At 40.2% G+C, this 15,945-nt stretch overlaps 1 protein-coding gene and 1 long non-coding RNA gene across 2 annotated transcripts; both read left to right on the top strand.

Moving 5' to 3' along the window:
* Window positions 1–3: 3 nt before the first annotated feature.
* LOC117305227 (2-hydroxy-6-oxononadienedioate/2-hydroxy-6-oxononatrienedioate hydrolase 2-like) lies at window positions 4–7,817 on the top strand. The gene is made up of 8 exons (XM_033790047.1): window positions 4–121; window positions 654–773; window positions 1,399–1,540; window positions 2,812–2,914; window positions 3,343–3,468; window positions 4,547–4,736; window positions 5,861–6,038; window positions 7,118–7,817. Exons 2-8 carry the CDS (start codon window positions 666–668, stop codon window positions 7,237–7,239), a joined length of 969 nt encoding a protein of 322 aa, XP_033645938.1. The 5' UTR covers window positions 4–121; window positions 654–665; the 3' UTR covers window positions 7,240–7,817.
* A 5,270-nt stretch (window positions 7,818–13,087) lies between these two features.
* Window positions 13,088–15,639, top strand: LOC117305185. The gene is made up of 3 exons (XR_004520650.1): window positions 13,088–14,335; window positions 15,062–15,174; window positions 15,622–15,639. It is a non-coding gene; the product is annotated as an uncharacterized LOC117305185 (long non-coding RNA).
* Window positions 15,640–15,945: the final 306 nt, after the last annotated feature.

Here is a 15,945-nt window from a genome sequence, read left to right as displayed (position 1 = left end):
ATTTTCAAGGCGAGTTGAAAACGTCAAAAAGTCGACGATTATAGAGTAAGACTATTTAAGAGAAAGAGAACAAGTTAATATTTCTTTCCGTTCGTTTTACATCGTTCACAAACTGTATAAGGTAAGCATTTGCTCAGAAAAATTACGCCACCACCTTTTCACTCATTTTGACAAAAAGGGATATCTCATTGAGGTAAATTAGATACTATATTATTTCATATCGAATGAAAAAGTGGTGGCGCCATACGGAAACTTGTCCATAATTTTCACAGAGTCAGACAGTCACCAGATTGGCCCCATTTTCAAAAATCATGACACAAATTCTACAGTACAGGGCACGAACTTAATGCTCATCGCTAATGAACACGCAAAACTCCATTGAGAAAATATTTCTGAAGAAAAAGAACAAAAACTTACCAGATCCCGGAGCGAATTCCCAGGTTTATATTTTGAACTTGTCGCATCGTTTTGCAACTGTTACTGTTTATTTTGTTGTTGGACTAAACCATTCTGTGAAAGGGGTGTTACAAGGCAGTGCTGCGATGCATGCGCGCCATATTGTTAGTGAACGGCGGGCAATGTACGGACAGCGCGACGCACCGCCTTGTAAAAAAAAAGTTGTAACACCCCTTTGTGTTTATTTTCGGTTGCAGATTGTGAGGGACATGGGTGATTCAAACAGTGCGAATAAAAGAGATGGCAGCACCAACAAGCCTGCCTACAACTTTACAATCCACAATGAGGAAGTACAAGCACTGGGAACTAGATTTAAGGTACAGCTTAGCCTTTTGCCAAGGCCCTCGTGGCTTGGACAGCTTCATAGAGCCGCAGTCCCAAGCGACTTGAACGGGAGACCACACACGCGAGTGGCGAAGCCTAGAGGGCCTTTTCCAACTTGTTTCGCGGTTTTGTTGATGAATTATTCGTAGTGTATGAAACTTGCATTAAAATGTATGCTGACCTGCTGACCCCCGTACCAAAAGTCAAGATTTAAAGAAACATATACATGAAAGAAACCGCAAACAAGTTGGAAAAAGCCCTTGTTGCTTCGCCACTCGCTTGTGTGGTCTCCCTTTCGGGTCGCTTGGGACCGCGGCTCTCAGAGCTGTCCAAGCCACGAAGGCCTTGACAAAAGGCTAAGTACAGCTATGAAATGGGGCTTGACTTTTTGGGGAAAAATCCATAAGACTTAGGCCTTTTATTAGCAGAAAAGGTTAACTGGACCAGAATTGAAATTGAATTGAATTGAAAAAAGCCTACAAATATTGTACTGTTTTAATTTCAAAGGGCTCACTTATTTGCATAAGGATTAGAATTCTTCAATTCTCAATACTGAGCAAAACACTTTTGCTTCTCTCCACCCAGGGGTAAATGGGTACATGTTTTTATTCTGAACAGGTAGTTTACGCAGACGAAGGTGACAAGAGTGGGCCGGTTATCCTATGTATACATGGTGCACCAGCCACTCATAAATCCTACAGGCATCTCGTACATGGTCTTACATCACACGGATACAGGGTCATTTTACCAAACTTGCCAGGTATGACATTGTTATTGACAACGCCTAAAGCTTGGTTCATACTTCCTGTGAATGCGAATGTGATACAAATTTTGACAGACACACACGACTGTTTTCGCAACAAATGTTTCACAAGAGTTGAACAGAAGTCAACTGTTGCGAATTATTCGTTGCGAATTTGCGATGTCAAAATTCGTATCTCATTGCCATTCGCAGGAAGTATGAACCAGGCTTAATCCTTACAGAACAAAATCCCTCTGGCTATTGACTGATTGACCCCCTTGCATATAAGGAGGAACCCTTTTCCGCACAATGTGCACCTACCATGTCCACCATTTTGGGAGTCAATTCCAAACTAATTTGGCAGTTGGGTTGGTGTAGTCTTTCCTCGCCTTCAACCTTCGGGCCCCTGGTTCGAGTCCCACCGGGGCACTCTGTGGCTTATGCGTTGACGCCCACACAGCTACATTATGAGAATTTGAAACATTGCCTATGGTAGTGTAAGGAGCAGGGCCCAATTTCATGGCTCTGCTGACTGCTGAATTCTGCGCTTATGATCACGTTTTTCGCTTACATACAAGTGCCAAAGTTTTGCGCTAGCCTTGTAAGCGAAGAACGTGGAGTGCGCTAACCTGTGAATTCCGCTTGGCGTAAGCACAGAATTCCCTGCTTCCGTAAGCACCGATTATGTGCTTACGGTAAGCAGAGCCATGAAGTTGGGCCCAGGTGTTTAGACCATTGTGCAGATTCAATTTATTGTAATAACACAGAATTCTCAACAGTGTTGGACATGTTTGGTAGATACTTGTGCTGGGGATCTTTCCGTATGGCGCCACCACTTTTTCACTCATTTTTACAAAAAGGGATATATCAATCAGGTAAATAAGTTCCTATATTATTTTATATCGAATGAAAAAGTGGTGGCGCCATACGGAAACTTTTCCCTTGTGCTATACAAGACTTTGATATTAATATTTTTGATATTTATGTACTGTGTGTTAATCATTGTGTGCATGAAGGAACGGTTTTAGCTCTTCCTTTGTCAGGTTTGTCCAGCAATTTTATTTCAGCTTTTGCGCAAAAAGCAACTTGTGCTGGCATCACTTTCAACTTTTCCAACCAAGACCAATTGCTGACAATATCTTTTGAATTGGGTTTGTATGGAGTCAATGGGAGGCTTTTGTGGGACATTTAGGTGGCAGCAGACTCACCAAGTAAATCCATTGTTCTCAGAAAATGTGTGCTCGACTTAAACTTCATCAGTTTCTTTGCTTGTGATGTTCCGCACGTAGGTATGGGGTTAACAGAGTTGGACCCGGATGGTGTCTATAACCACACTACTGAGCACAAAGCTGTAGTCATCAAGGAACTTCTGTCAAAACTAGGCGTCAAAAGGTAAATCCCTCTCCTCTGGTTTTGTTATTGCTGTTACACTTTATAGTTAATATTTTTTGAATCACATCAAAGTGTGACATTGCCTCTTCATCATGTATACTGGTACCAATTTTCAATGGGCTGTTGTGTTGACAAATTTGATTTGGTAGGATTTGAAACTTCGCATGGTGGAAATACGATATAGAAAGGTTTGCGGTAACACCATGTAATGACTTTCTCTAAATGGGTTGGGGTGGTTTTGAAAAGAACCGTCGGTTTCAACTTGGCGTTTCGGTTAGTATGCCCTGAACGTCTTTTGGAGAAATTTGATTTGCTTTGATTTTATGAAATTTTAAAGAATTGGGACTATTACTTTAGTTCAGAATGGGTCATTGCACTTTGTAATATCTTCTAAACTTGTTTCAATATTTCATTTTTTTTTAAAACAGTATTGCCATGGTGGCAGGTCATTCCATGGGAGGTCATGTGACTTGTCAGCTCGCTGCTGACCCAGAACAAGAGGGCAGTATTAAGTCGATATGTCTGTTATCATCTGCTGGTGCGAGGCCTCACAAGTAAGGAAACTTCTCAACCTTCTTAAAGGCTACCTTCCTTCCTCAGGACTCAAACTGGTGGGGAAAATTCACAAGACTTCAGGGCTTGAAGCTCAACAGTTTTATTGGACCAGAATTTATGGCAAAGACCAATCATAATAGATGTTAAAGACACTGGACACTATTGGTAATTGTCAAAATCCAGTCTTTTCACTTGGTGTATCTCAACATATGCACAAAAAAAAAAACTGTAAAAATTTGAGCTCAATTGGTTGTCGGAGTTGCGAGAGAACAATGATAGAAAAAAACACCCTTGTCACACGAAGTTGTGTGCTTTTAGATGCTTGATTTTGATACCTCAAATTCTAAACTTGAGGTCTCGAAATCAAATTCGTGGAAACTTAGTTCTTTCTCGAAAACTACGTCACTTCAGAGGAAACTTAGTTCTTTCTCGAAAACTACGTCACTTCAGAGGGAGCTGTTTCTCACAATGTTTTATACTATCAACCTCTCCCCATTACTTGTTACCAAGTGCAGTTTTATGCTGATAACTATTTTGAGTAATTACCAATAGTGTTCACTGCCTTTAAAGGGAAGGTACACGTTTGGTAATTACTCAAAACAAATATTAACTTAAAAACTGACTTGGTTACAAGCATTGTAGAGATGTTGATAGTATAAAGCATTGTGGGAAACGACTTCCTCTAAAGTAATGTAGTTTTTGAGAAAGAGGTAATTTCTCACTAAAATAATATAAGACTTCTAGCTAGAAGTCTTTTATTCGCATTTGAAAGCACACAAATTCATCCAATCATTTCTTTCATCATTTTCTCGCAACTTCGATGACCGATTGAGCCCAAATTTTCACAGGTTTGTTATTTTATGCTTATGATTTTGTTTTCTCACCCATATACACCGATGTGAGTTACTAATGTATTCTCAGTACTTACCCCAAGTTCTGTGAAAAAAATCACAGGCATATTACTCGGGTGGGATTTGAACCCACGACCTTTGCAATTCTAGAGCAGAGACTGGTCTTTGACAATTGCCATTGAGGTGTCCAGTGTATTAAATAAAGATCTTGTCTGTTTCATTTCAGGCTGTTCAGTCCTTACTGGCTTTTCTATTTTCTTGGTGTAGTGCTATACTTTGGCATTCAGATTCCCCTTATTGGTCCAGCAATCAGGAGATTGGCATCTGGTATTGTGTCTTCGGCAGGTCTTAGAGGGCTGACACGAGATTCAGAAGTATTCTCTTTCTATGAAGGTTCCCAGCTTAACTTCAAAGAGGTAGAGAAGTTATTCTTATTTAATAGATGTTAAATTTGCATCGAGGACAAAGAATGTTCATTTACCCATATACACCAATGAGTGTAAGCACTGTACATACTGTGAAAAACATCACAGGCATATTACTTGGGGGTGGGATTCGAAACCCACGACCTTTGGAATTCTAGAGCTGTGTCATACCAATTAGACCACCGAGATCGCCCATTACACGTAGCTAGAGGCAGTTCCAATCCTACGCATCTGGAACTCTCTACCACTTAATCTTCGATCTTGTCTTTGTACTGCAAAATTCAAGTCTCTTCTCAAAACTTATCTTATGTCACAGGTTTTCAATGACTAATTTTGTTGTGTCTGTTTTTCTTTGTGTTGTGTTTTGTTTTTGTTTTGTTTTTGGTTTTACTGCGCCTTGAACACCCAGCAGGGTGGATATGTGCGCATTACAAGTCTTATTATTATTATTATTATTTTTATTATTATTATTATTTTTTAGCTGTGGGTACTGCAATGATTTAAAATGTTAAATTTGCATCGGGGATAAAGAATATTCGTTTTTGGTTTTACTGACCTGCTGTTTTGACCCTAGCAGTCATTTTTAAAGGCTCTGTTATAACCTGGGTTGGTATTTAATGTGAAACAGCTAATTCTATCTTCCCTGTTTTGTAAAACAATGAGGGATACCGACTAGGATAATGCTTATTCCAATTTTGAGATTGACAAAGAACAATTATTCGCAGCAGTTGAACTGTGCTCAACTTTTGCGAAACATTCGCTGCAAAAACAGGGTTGTGACGTCAAATTCACGTCAAATTCGCTTTGCATTCCCATTGGCAGGAAGTATGAACCAGGCTTTAGCATGCTTCAATTCTCACTCTAGTAAATTTTCCTTTCTTCAACCCCTAATCACTTTTAAACATTAACTTGAAACCCATTTACAAGATGCACACAAGTCAACAATTTGTGAATTTTGTTTGTGGATGACTTTTGTACACTACTCTAACTACTTTACTTGTGTTGTGCCATTGCTGGATCACTGCTAGGGGCATAGTGTAACAGTACAGTGGTCTGTTCGTCAACTCCAATCTCTTGTAATTGGACAACTCCATCTGTATTTTTTCCATTTACAGTTTATTTCCAATGTGTCCAGACTAGCAGAGATTAACCTACCGGCAATCTGCATTTACAGTCGTAATGACAACTTTGTCGAGCGACCTGTCTTGGAAGATACCATTCAGAGGCTAGGGATGAATCTTAATGACACCCTCCATTATGATAAAGAAGGCATAAAAATGGAAAAGTCCAAAGGTAGGCCTATTTTTTTTTTTTTTAAGCAACCAAGAACTGATCAAATCTTAAGGGACCAAGCAATAAGATGTGTGTCTGGAGTCCAGCCTGGGCTTGTTACTCTTCTTTAGAGGGATGATTTACTATAAAGTGTTTTGCAAAAATACATCCTTCTTGTCTAGCAACTCGCACCTTGTATCTCCATGTAATTTCTTTTCCAAACGGTAGACTTAATTGGATCATGCAAAAACCAGTAGGGCTTCTGACTGCCCCAGGCAGATTAACTGCTAAAATTCATCCAATCTAATAACCTGAGTAATTCAATGTTAACACACCCACTCGGTGTATAGGATGTATAATATCGAAGTTTTTGTGGCCGCACTCAGAAACTCTTTAATGGAGCTTTCCCTTGATGAAATGGTTTTATAAAGAATGATGTTTATCTGGTTTGATTCAGCTTAATGGGTACCGTCATTTATACCTCCTTCGAAGGAGCTGATGATTGCACATTTTTAAGCATGATTAGCAACTCTTTGAATCAGAGCATGTCACAGACTGAAAGAGGCAGGGTCATGAATGTGTGATACTAGAGACGAGGCAGGTCCTTTATTGCATACCTATGACCCTGCAAGGTTTTAAACAGCTGTTTAAGAACAAGCCAATATTGTTTGACTCTCATTTATTCACATTTGTTGTTAAATGCAAAATAATGATGGAAAATCTGTGAAATGTTTTAGTAAATTTTCAATTCACGTCATTTCAAAAAGCTGACTTGCCTATTGTGTAATGTCACTGACGACTGATTTTTTTTTTGCGATGGAACACTTCCAAAAACTTACATGCTACAACTGCTTTTACCTGAGAAGTGGATTTACAATAGTAATCTACTGCCCTCTACTGTTTGAGTTTGCAGCGCACTGCGAAATAATTTTTTTATGGACAGTAACCAACCTTGCACCAAGACTAGCCTTTGCACCTGGTACTTCTCTATCTTGAATGTACATGGAAAATGCGCTATATAAATACATTATTGTTATTGTTATTTCTTTTTCATTTCAAACTACTTGTGTTATAGTGAAAATTATTTTCTTCCTCAATAGATGGGGCAACCAAGAGATCAGTACTGTTTGAAAAAGGAACACATATGGTGCACTACGTCTACCCAGACGAGGTCGTCAAGGAAATGGTATCTTTCCTACAAACAGTGGTACAACCCATGTAATCCTACAATCACTATGCTTGTTGGAAATGATCCATTGTCCAGTAGAGGGGAGTTTGTCATACAAGTTTGAGGTTCTGATCCCCATGGAAGTTTTCGCTGTCCTGCTGTTGCCTGTTTTGATATCTTCTGCAGGTACATTTAGACTGTACAATGTGTTGGTCCCATTTGTCTTTCAGCTTAAAAAATGGACTATGTTTGAAGTGATTTATTCTGCACAATTTAAATTGTACGAAAGCGGTTAATTCAAGTGTAATACCTAATGCGTAATGTGTGTAATTTGGTTGTAGACCACATTTAATAAAATGGTCTAATAACACGATGTCATTTATAGTACAAATTTTTTGTATCAATATTACGTGCAATATTTTTATCCACTAAGTGTAGAAGTGCGAACAAATAGGGGTGTCGTGGCTGAGCGGATAAGAGGACCGAATTCAAGCTGTGGTGACTCGGTTCAACAGAGTGTGGGTTCGAATCCTGGTTAAGACACTTGTGACACTGACAAGACACTTAACTATTAATAATTGCTTCTCTCCACCCAGGGGTAAATGGGTACCTGTGAGGGCAGAGTTGGTTCTTGTGACGGATTAGCTTTGATGCGCTACATATTTGGCGGCACAGGCTGTATACTACCCAGGGAGTTGAGAATCAGATGGTTTAAGGAATGATTTAAGGCCCAGTGACCAGGGGTAATAATGTTGAAGCGCCATGAGCGTCACTGCATGACGGACCTGAGCGCTAGAAGCCACTATTATTATTATTATTATTATTATTATTATTATTATTATATCTAGCTCTTTTTTTTGTGCTTTTAAATGCAACTAGACACAAAGACTATGTTGCGTACAAATATTTTATATTAAAGAGAGAGAGATAGAGAGATGCTATACAGTTGCATTTGTGTACTTTTAAGTGAGTCTCGGACCAAATTCATGATAAGTTTGATGATATGCCTTTTTCTCTGATTTCTGAAAGAAGAGAGGAAAAGTGAAGACAAAAAACCCACACAATTAATTCAAACATCTGCTCTGCTCAAAAGATGACTACAGAAAAGCTAGATAGCATCCATTTTATGCCAATAATAACTGGGGCCCTTGAGCGGCCCCCTGGACCTCATGCTTGGTAGCCTTTACAATGCACACTCACGTGCTCACCTACCAAAAATATACTATAATACTAAAGCCATTGAGGATGAAAGATATTTTCCTTTTTGAGTAAAACGGACAGAATTAGGGAGAGCAATTAAAATTATTCTCGTTATTGCATCCTCAAATGATAAGATGGATGTTCAGAAATACACAAGAAGTTATTACCAACTTCAAAATCTTGCAAGACATTTGCCTGGCAGTTTCTTATGCTGGTACATGCCGATTGTTACGTGTATTTACTCAATCAGATAGTCTAGGCGATTGGTGCAAAATACTGTAAGAATTGCTCAGAAAGTGATAAAAGCATGAAACTTGGCACAAGTATTCTTCAACCAATACTGATTATTTTTAGGGGTGGAGCCATTGAAAAATGCATTTTCCTTAGCAACAGTTGCTAGGTAACTCATTTACCCTAGCGACGGCGCTTTTAAGCCTCCCTAGTGCACCCAGATAGCTTTATCCCATGTTCCAGAACATCAGAACTATGAGTGGACATGTTTAAAAGACAGTCAGTGTCATCAGGAGACAAAACAATACTATAAGTGTAACCAGAAAACAAAATAAACAATCGTTTTTTTGCTAGGGAATGGATAAACAGAACAAAAAATAGTCTATCCACTGTTTGTTAGAATGTTGCTTCTTTTTCACATTGCCTCTTGGTCTGAAGAAGAGAATAATTAATGGGTAAAATAATTTTCAAGGCTGTCATAATTGTTATACAAAACAAAAAAATAAATATTTAGTTGCTTATTAACATATATTTACCATAGCAACCATCCGAGTACACATAGAAGACTGCCTGTGAACACAGGTTTCACTTTCACAGAACTCATTAATTCTTATACTGAAAAGAAGTGTTTATTCCAGGAGAGCAATGGTATTTTACACCTTAAGCCTTCATGGAATCCAAACATTGTTGCTAAGTACTAAATCAAAGATATCAAAAAGAAACTAGCAATTGAAAATGTTGTCACCTTTAGGCCTTCGCTTAAAGCATCATCACAGGCTCTCCTGCTTGTGCGTTAAACAATGCATTGATAATGAATAACAGTAAACAGTAAAATTTAGGGTACAACAGTGTGTATAGCCCTTTGGCCCTTTCACACTGTATATCTTATCCCTGTGTGAAACAGCCCCAGGATGCCCCGGGACTTGCTCCTGATATGACCCCATATCACTTTCACACTGTATTCCATGTGGTTCCGGTTGCATGTTTCAAGAATACGTCAGGATTTTACGGCTTATCCCTGCTCCAGAGCAACTGGAGAACCTAGGGTGGCTTTTCACCAAGGTTTGCCCATTTGCAGCGGTAGACAGACTAGGGCAGACTGAGGAAAAAGCAACCAGAGTGTGAAAAGGCCGGTCGTTAATCCCAGGGGGCAAACCCCGGGGAATAGAGTAGTGTGAAAAGGGCTTGGCTCCGAAACGAGTCGGTGTGTTCTCGACCTGTGGAACAGCATACTCTGCTAATCTTCGGGGAACGCTAGACTGCTAGTGGTATTGCAGGTAAAGCAAAGTAAAGCACATTTGGGCAGAAAGTATCCAAGTATCCAAGTTGTTGATTGTTGTTAGTTGATGCTCTGGAGTTGTTTGCTGGCTGGATTCGTTTGCGCTGGTGTGTATCAGTATAGTGGTCAGCTGCTGCTGCAAATGTCATTTATGAAGACAATGGAGTGTTTTTGGAACTGTGTTGCAAGCAATAATCTTGACTTCCAGTCGATGAGATGATCTTCTTCTTGTGAATGCTATAGATGGCTGCTTATGTATGCCATGTGATTGATGCTCATTGATTCTAGATATATGTAGATAATATGTGACCAGCCTCCCCGGTGCATACTTTCCCATATAGGCAGTGAGTGCAGTAAAAAGCAGTCTTGTCTTGGGTGTCTTGCTTTTCCTTGAGTGTAAGAAGTGCTGCATGAATCAAGTTGGGTAATCTGTGGAAAGTCTTGACTTGAGCTTGACTGAAGATCACGTTGGAGCTTGCGTGATGGTCATTCTGGTGGGAGGCTTGTCTGATGTGCGAAGATCTTTGTTCTCGATAGTTCAAGTTCTTCCATGAACAAATTCACCAGGACCGTGGCTAGAGGGATCTCGTAGCGGTCCCAAAGGTTTGCTCGTACAACCGGTCCCTCAATCGGAAGCTTGATGACAAAACGCGGGTGATGAGAATATCGGCGACTTCTTGAAGAGTGAGGCTTGTACGGTCAGTCATTGTGGGATCAGCTTTAAGTGTTTTTTGGCGATGATGTGCTTCTCTCGTAGGTATGTTGGTGAAGAGAGAGACTTCCTCAAAACTGATAAGAATGTCGGGTTGACTGAGTTGAGTGTCCTTATGGTGTTGACGATCTGCCAGTTTGTGATATGGTGATGTGTGAGGCCTACTAAGGGTGAGACTTGAGCAACTGATGTTGGTGAGACGTTGGTGAGACAACTGGCTAGGTTTTAGGTTGGTGAACCCCCTCCCTGGATGCAACGTTGGGGCAGAGAGAAACATCAGCATTGTGTATTCTGAGATGACCGAAGAAACGAGGGCAGGATGATGCAGAGGGCTTGATATGACAGTACTTTGGTGCGTCTTTGGCTTGGGACTAGAAGAGAGCAGGGAGCTGGTTAGCGATATGCAACATACATGCTTGCTAAGAGAGGATGCACTTTTGGGAAGACTGACCTGTGCCCCTGCTACAATGGAGCTTCTACATCCTCCTGTGTCAATTCAATGATTGGGCAGCATCGGTATTAGTTCATATCAAGGTTACACATCTCTCCTATTAGTGGACTGACAATAGGTTTGGTTTCAGTTCAAGACATGTGGACTTGTTGAGCATGTTGGGTACAGAGACATAGAATACCTTCAAGATCGATTCCGCAATTTCAGGGGCTTCGACTTCTGCCTCTCGGAGAGTTTTCCAGCAGCAACTATCTTCAAATCAATGACCAAAGACTTTGTTAAAAGTCATCTGGTGACGTCCCCAAGGTGTATGACAAACTACATGTTGTCCTCACCACACACCCTCTTTAGAGACGATGTACTGTTTCATCTTGAAAAACGGGGCTGATAAACAGTTATAACTGGAATCTGGCTAAGGGTTGACATGTTGTAGGCACGGCTGCTTGAATAACTACAAATCAGTAACCCGTCATTGAGGGGTGTGGTCGCCTCAGCAAGAAGGGGCGGCATAGTGTCGATGGATATGTCTGCTAGTAGACTGGCGTGTTGATACCAACATGTACATGTTGCCTAGTAAAGTAATGAAGAAATCTATAGTAACCTTTTTTTTCATGAGTGAAGTAAGCATCTAAGGATTTTTTATATATTATATTTAAATTGCCCACTTTTCAAACTTGAATCATGTCAGTGCTTAAGATTTTAAAGGAACACGTTGCCTTGGATCGGCCGAGTGGGTATTTAAAAAGCCTTTGTAACCATTTTTTTATAAAATTAATATGGTTAGAAAGATGTAAAAGTAGAATACAATGATGTACACAAATATGCCTCAAAATTGTTTGGTTTTCTTTTTACCTCATCGACTAACACAGTCGGCCATTTATGTGAGTCAAATTCTTGACTGTGAGTCAAATTCTCCTTCAGGAAAAAATAAAACACTTTCGATCTTGGCTGTGCTCTGTGGTCATAATGGGTTGATGTGGCTGGCAGCTGAATGCGCCCTTGCATGCCTGCTTCTCGGACACGTTGTAGCAGCGTCCATCGCAATTCAGCTCTAGCTGCAAGTAAGGACGATTAGCCCCCCCCCCCCCCCCACAAAGGACATCACTCCACTGTCGTACAGACCGGACGTTGTTTCACCAAAATAGCGTTCCCAATCTCTACACGATGGAGACTACTTCAGTTTGGCGCATACGTCGATCGATTTTCCTGCTCCCTTACACTGATCTCTATTATATACAATAAGTAATCTCTTATAGCGTATTTTTTTCCCCAGAAAAGATGAGGCCACTAAGCATTAATGGACGTGTTGTACATATACCTTCTTTCTCACATGGGCGCAACCAACCAAACATGTCTAGAGTACCCTCTATACAAGTGTACTTGTATTGCATCTCCATGCGAACTCCATGCGTTAACATAGCGTCCTCCGTCTTTCGATTTCGGGACGGCACACGTTATTGTAGCCTCATCTTCCCAGGCACAAAACACGCTTAGAATTGTTTACCGTCCTGTGTGCTACCGTCCCGAAAATCGAAAGGTCGCTAATGAACCAAGATGGTTGTTAATAATCATGTTATTACACTGGGGAAAATGACTCAGCATTTCGAAACATTGCTTTTTATTCTTGTTCATTCATTGTCGGTGAGATTTCGAATACACATTTTCCGTTTTCAGTTCGGCTTGTGAAGTACAATGAAGTACAGTGATCAAAATACTTCAAATTAATTAAGGTCTCTGTAGATAACCATTTCCCCAGAAACTGAACGTTAAAGGAACATATTGCCTTGGATCGGACGAGTTGGTCAAAAAAGCATTTAAACCGTTTGTTATAAATTGCATATGGATTGAAAAATGTTTTAAAAGTAGAATACAATGATCCACACAAATTTGCCTCGAAATATTGTGTGGTTTTCCTTTTGCCTTGCGAACTAACACGATCGGCAATTTTTACATAAATGGCCGACCGTGTTAGTCGACGAGGTAAAAGGAAAACCACGCATTTCGAGGCAAATTTGTGGATCATTGTATTCTACTTTTAAAACATCTTTCCAAACATATGCCTCAAAGACCAACTCGACCGGTACAAGACAACATGAATTCCTTTAACAGAAAAGAGGAAACTGCTTCGTGAGACGTTTGAGAGACTATAGCGGAGGAGTCCCACTCACTGGTAATTGTCAATTGTTTCGTCTTTGAGAACATAGGAAAGGACGCCAGTGTGAGTCTCAAAAAGCTCCCTTTCGTCAGAAAAAGGATGTGATACACTTTTATTGATGTGATACACTTTTATGTAAGGATATTGTTTTTTCTTTTGTTCAACCGTTAAATTATTACCATTTGTGGTTAATTATGTGATACTTGAAATATTCGATTTGGTGACCCGCTTCCCATTGTATCTTAAACTTGGGTGTGATCCCTGGTGAAAAGGTAGTCTCAAGCTATGCTTCTGACTGGTACCCCGAACAAACATATTTTTCACAAGACAGAGAGACCGCCTAAAGCTCATCAGTTGGTGGAGTGCAAGCATGTTAATCCATAGGTCGCAGGTTCAATTCCCACTCTAGTAAACTTTTCCTTTTGATCAACTCAAAATTAAAGACAATTATCTGAACGAAAACAAATATGGCATGTTAAACATGGACTATAACGGTACTCCTACATTAAAATCACTATCAGAACTTGTTTATGTTGTGTTCAGCTATCAATTCATTGTTGTGGTCATGTTTTTCTCCAAATAATTTTGCTACAATTTGACCGAAAAATTTGACCTCGATTCTTCGATTTTGAAATTTCCCGCCCTGTACTGGTTCCCGGCTATTAAACCAACACTGAAATCCAAGCGGATTTGTAAACCAGCGGACGTCATGAACGCGGTCAAAAAATGGTGACGTCACACCCATGAAGCAACGAGAGTAAACAAAGATTACGCCATGTTACTCCGTGTGTTGTGTATGCGTTTTCATCCACACTACAGCCAGGCGTGCGTGTGTGCTACGAAGCTTTTTGTTTCTAGTGTATCAGCTATAACAACTGCCGACTATTTGGTTGTTTGTGGATGCACTAGAAGTTTCAAAGTTTGTGTAAGAAGCCTGGATCGATTCCGAAATTTAAACCTCTAAACGTCGAGAGAATTCAGGGGGATCTTCTACCACCAGGCCCCAGCCAGTGCTGCTTGTGCATGCTACGAGTACGACGGTACGATGGCCCTGGTCGCAAGTGGCCGTGGAACAGCAAAATAATCAAGTGGCATTACAGAAAATAGAGGGAGAAAAGCCTGGTAAGTACTTGTTAATAATTTTTAAAAATCTACTACTGAGAAACTATCTCCATTATTAATTCAGGCCCAATACATGCACATGTATTTGTAATAAGAAAAATAGTAAACAATCTCTACCCTTTTCATGCAAGGAACAATCATCTTGTTGTCAAATGACACGATGTGCATGCTATGAATCTGACCCGACTACCATAAAATAGCTACATAGTGTATTGACTCTGTTGAGTGATGAATCCATGTAGCCACCCAAGTGCTTTTGGCATGTTTATGCCCTGGTTTACACTTTCTGGCATGATCATGCTCAACCATGTGTGAACACTATATTAATCCATTTAAAAAGTTGATTGTTACAGTTAACAGTTTATTGGCCTCGCCGACATGTATTTATATTGGTCTATACTGGATTGCTGGACATTGTTTTTGCCAAAGCTGCCTAAGAATTGTTCGCTTTTTTTTTTAAGGCACAGCTCAGAAATATGTTCAAACTCCCATCCATATAATTGCCCATCCATGGTCATTCAGATTTTTTTCTCTCCTAATTCAGGAATTACCAATTCCAGAGAAGTTTAGTGTGAAGTTTTCCTATAGCTGTGTTTATTGGCTTGGCACGGTTAATTACATGGAGTGTTTACTATGTTTGCATTTGTAAAATAAGGCCAGTTCTTTTATTAGCACTAGTTTTTTAATTTATTTATTTATTTTTTGTTTTTATATTTTTTTGTACAGAAATAACTCGCAGCTCTACACTACAATGAGAATGCAGGACGAAGACAATGCAGGACGGAGACATGCTAGCCAGAACTAGAAATGGAGACCTAAGATTCTCAATAGCACTTTAGGTAAGTAGTAGGCCTATGCATGCAAATTTTCAGAGGATCAGATGATTTCTTCATTTTTAGTTTTTCAGCTGCCCCTTTGAAAACTGTTCACGGTGGAGGGGGGGGGGAGGGGATGGGGTGTTGAATCGCAAGAACCCCCCCACCCCCACCCCGATCTGTACCTGAACAGTTTTGCACTAGGTGTAGATCTGGGGGAGGGGGGTGGTTGGAGGTCATGTTTTCTATCAGACATAAAGAAAACCTGCCCCCTTGGTTTTGTTGCATGTGGACTCCCTTTGTTCTGGTTTTGCGTTAACTTCTGTAAGGTTCTTTTCAAAACTACGCCAACTCAAAGAGAGATTGTCAGTCTGTGGTGTTACGTCAAACCTTCCGAGATTGTATTTCTGCCTTGTAAATTTTCAAGAAATCCCACATAACGATTATTTGGTTTTGTTTTTCATTAAACAGATACGCAAAGAATGCATGACTTGTTCATTGTCAGCAGGGTGACAAGACATGAAAACAACTCCATCCGCAGCTGATGTGTAACCCCCGTGTCATTGACATCAACCTTCACCAGCCGGAAAAGGATGCAGCAGCTTTTTTTGGGGGGGGGGGGTGGGGGTTCAAAGGTAGTGGGTTCAACTTTGTTTGAAGAAAGAATGACCTGTGCCCAGTTTCATGGATCTGTTCACCACCAAATTCTGCGCTTATGATCACCGTTCTCTGCTTACGTCCAAATGCCAAATTTCTGCGCTTTGTAAGCGTAGAATGCCTGGTATAAACCAAGTA

The sequence above is a fragment of the Asterias rubens genome, chromosome 22, assembly GCF_902459465.1.
Source record: "Asterias rubens chromosome 22, eAstRub1.3, whole genome shotgun sequence".
NCBI classification, from domain to species: domain Eukaryota; kingdom Metazoa; phylum Echinodermata; class Asteroidea; order Forcipulatida; family Asteriidae; genus Asterias; species Asterias rubens.
The sequence above is the reverse complement of the archived record's forward strand: the minus strand, read 5'-3'. Positions and strand labels throughout refer to the sequence as shown.

What these genes read in the sequence shown, in the direction of transcription:
- LOC117305227 (XM_033790047.1), top strand. Translation starts at nt 666, where the DNA reads ATGGGTGATTCAAACAGTGCGAATAAAAGAGATGGCAGCACCAACAAG. An exon ending in CATTTTACCAAACTTGCCAG is followed by an intron (nt 1,541 to 2,811) that starts GTATGACATTGT and finishes TTCCGCACGTAG; the next exon opens with GTATGGGGTTAACAGAGTTG. An exon ending in GCTGGTGCGAGGCCTCACAA is followed by an intron (nt 3,469 to 4,546) that starts GTAAGGAAACTT and finishes GTTTCATTTCAG; the next exon opens with GCTGTTCAGTCCTTACTGGC.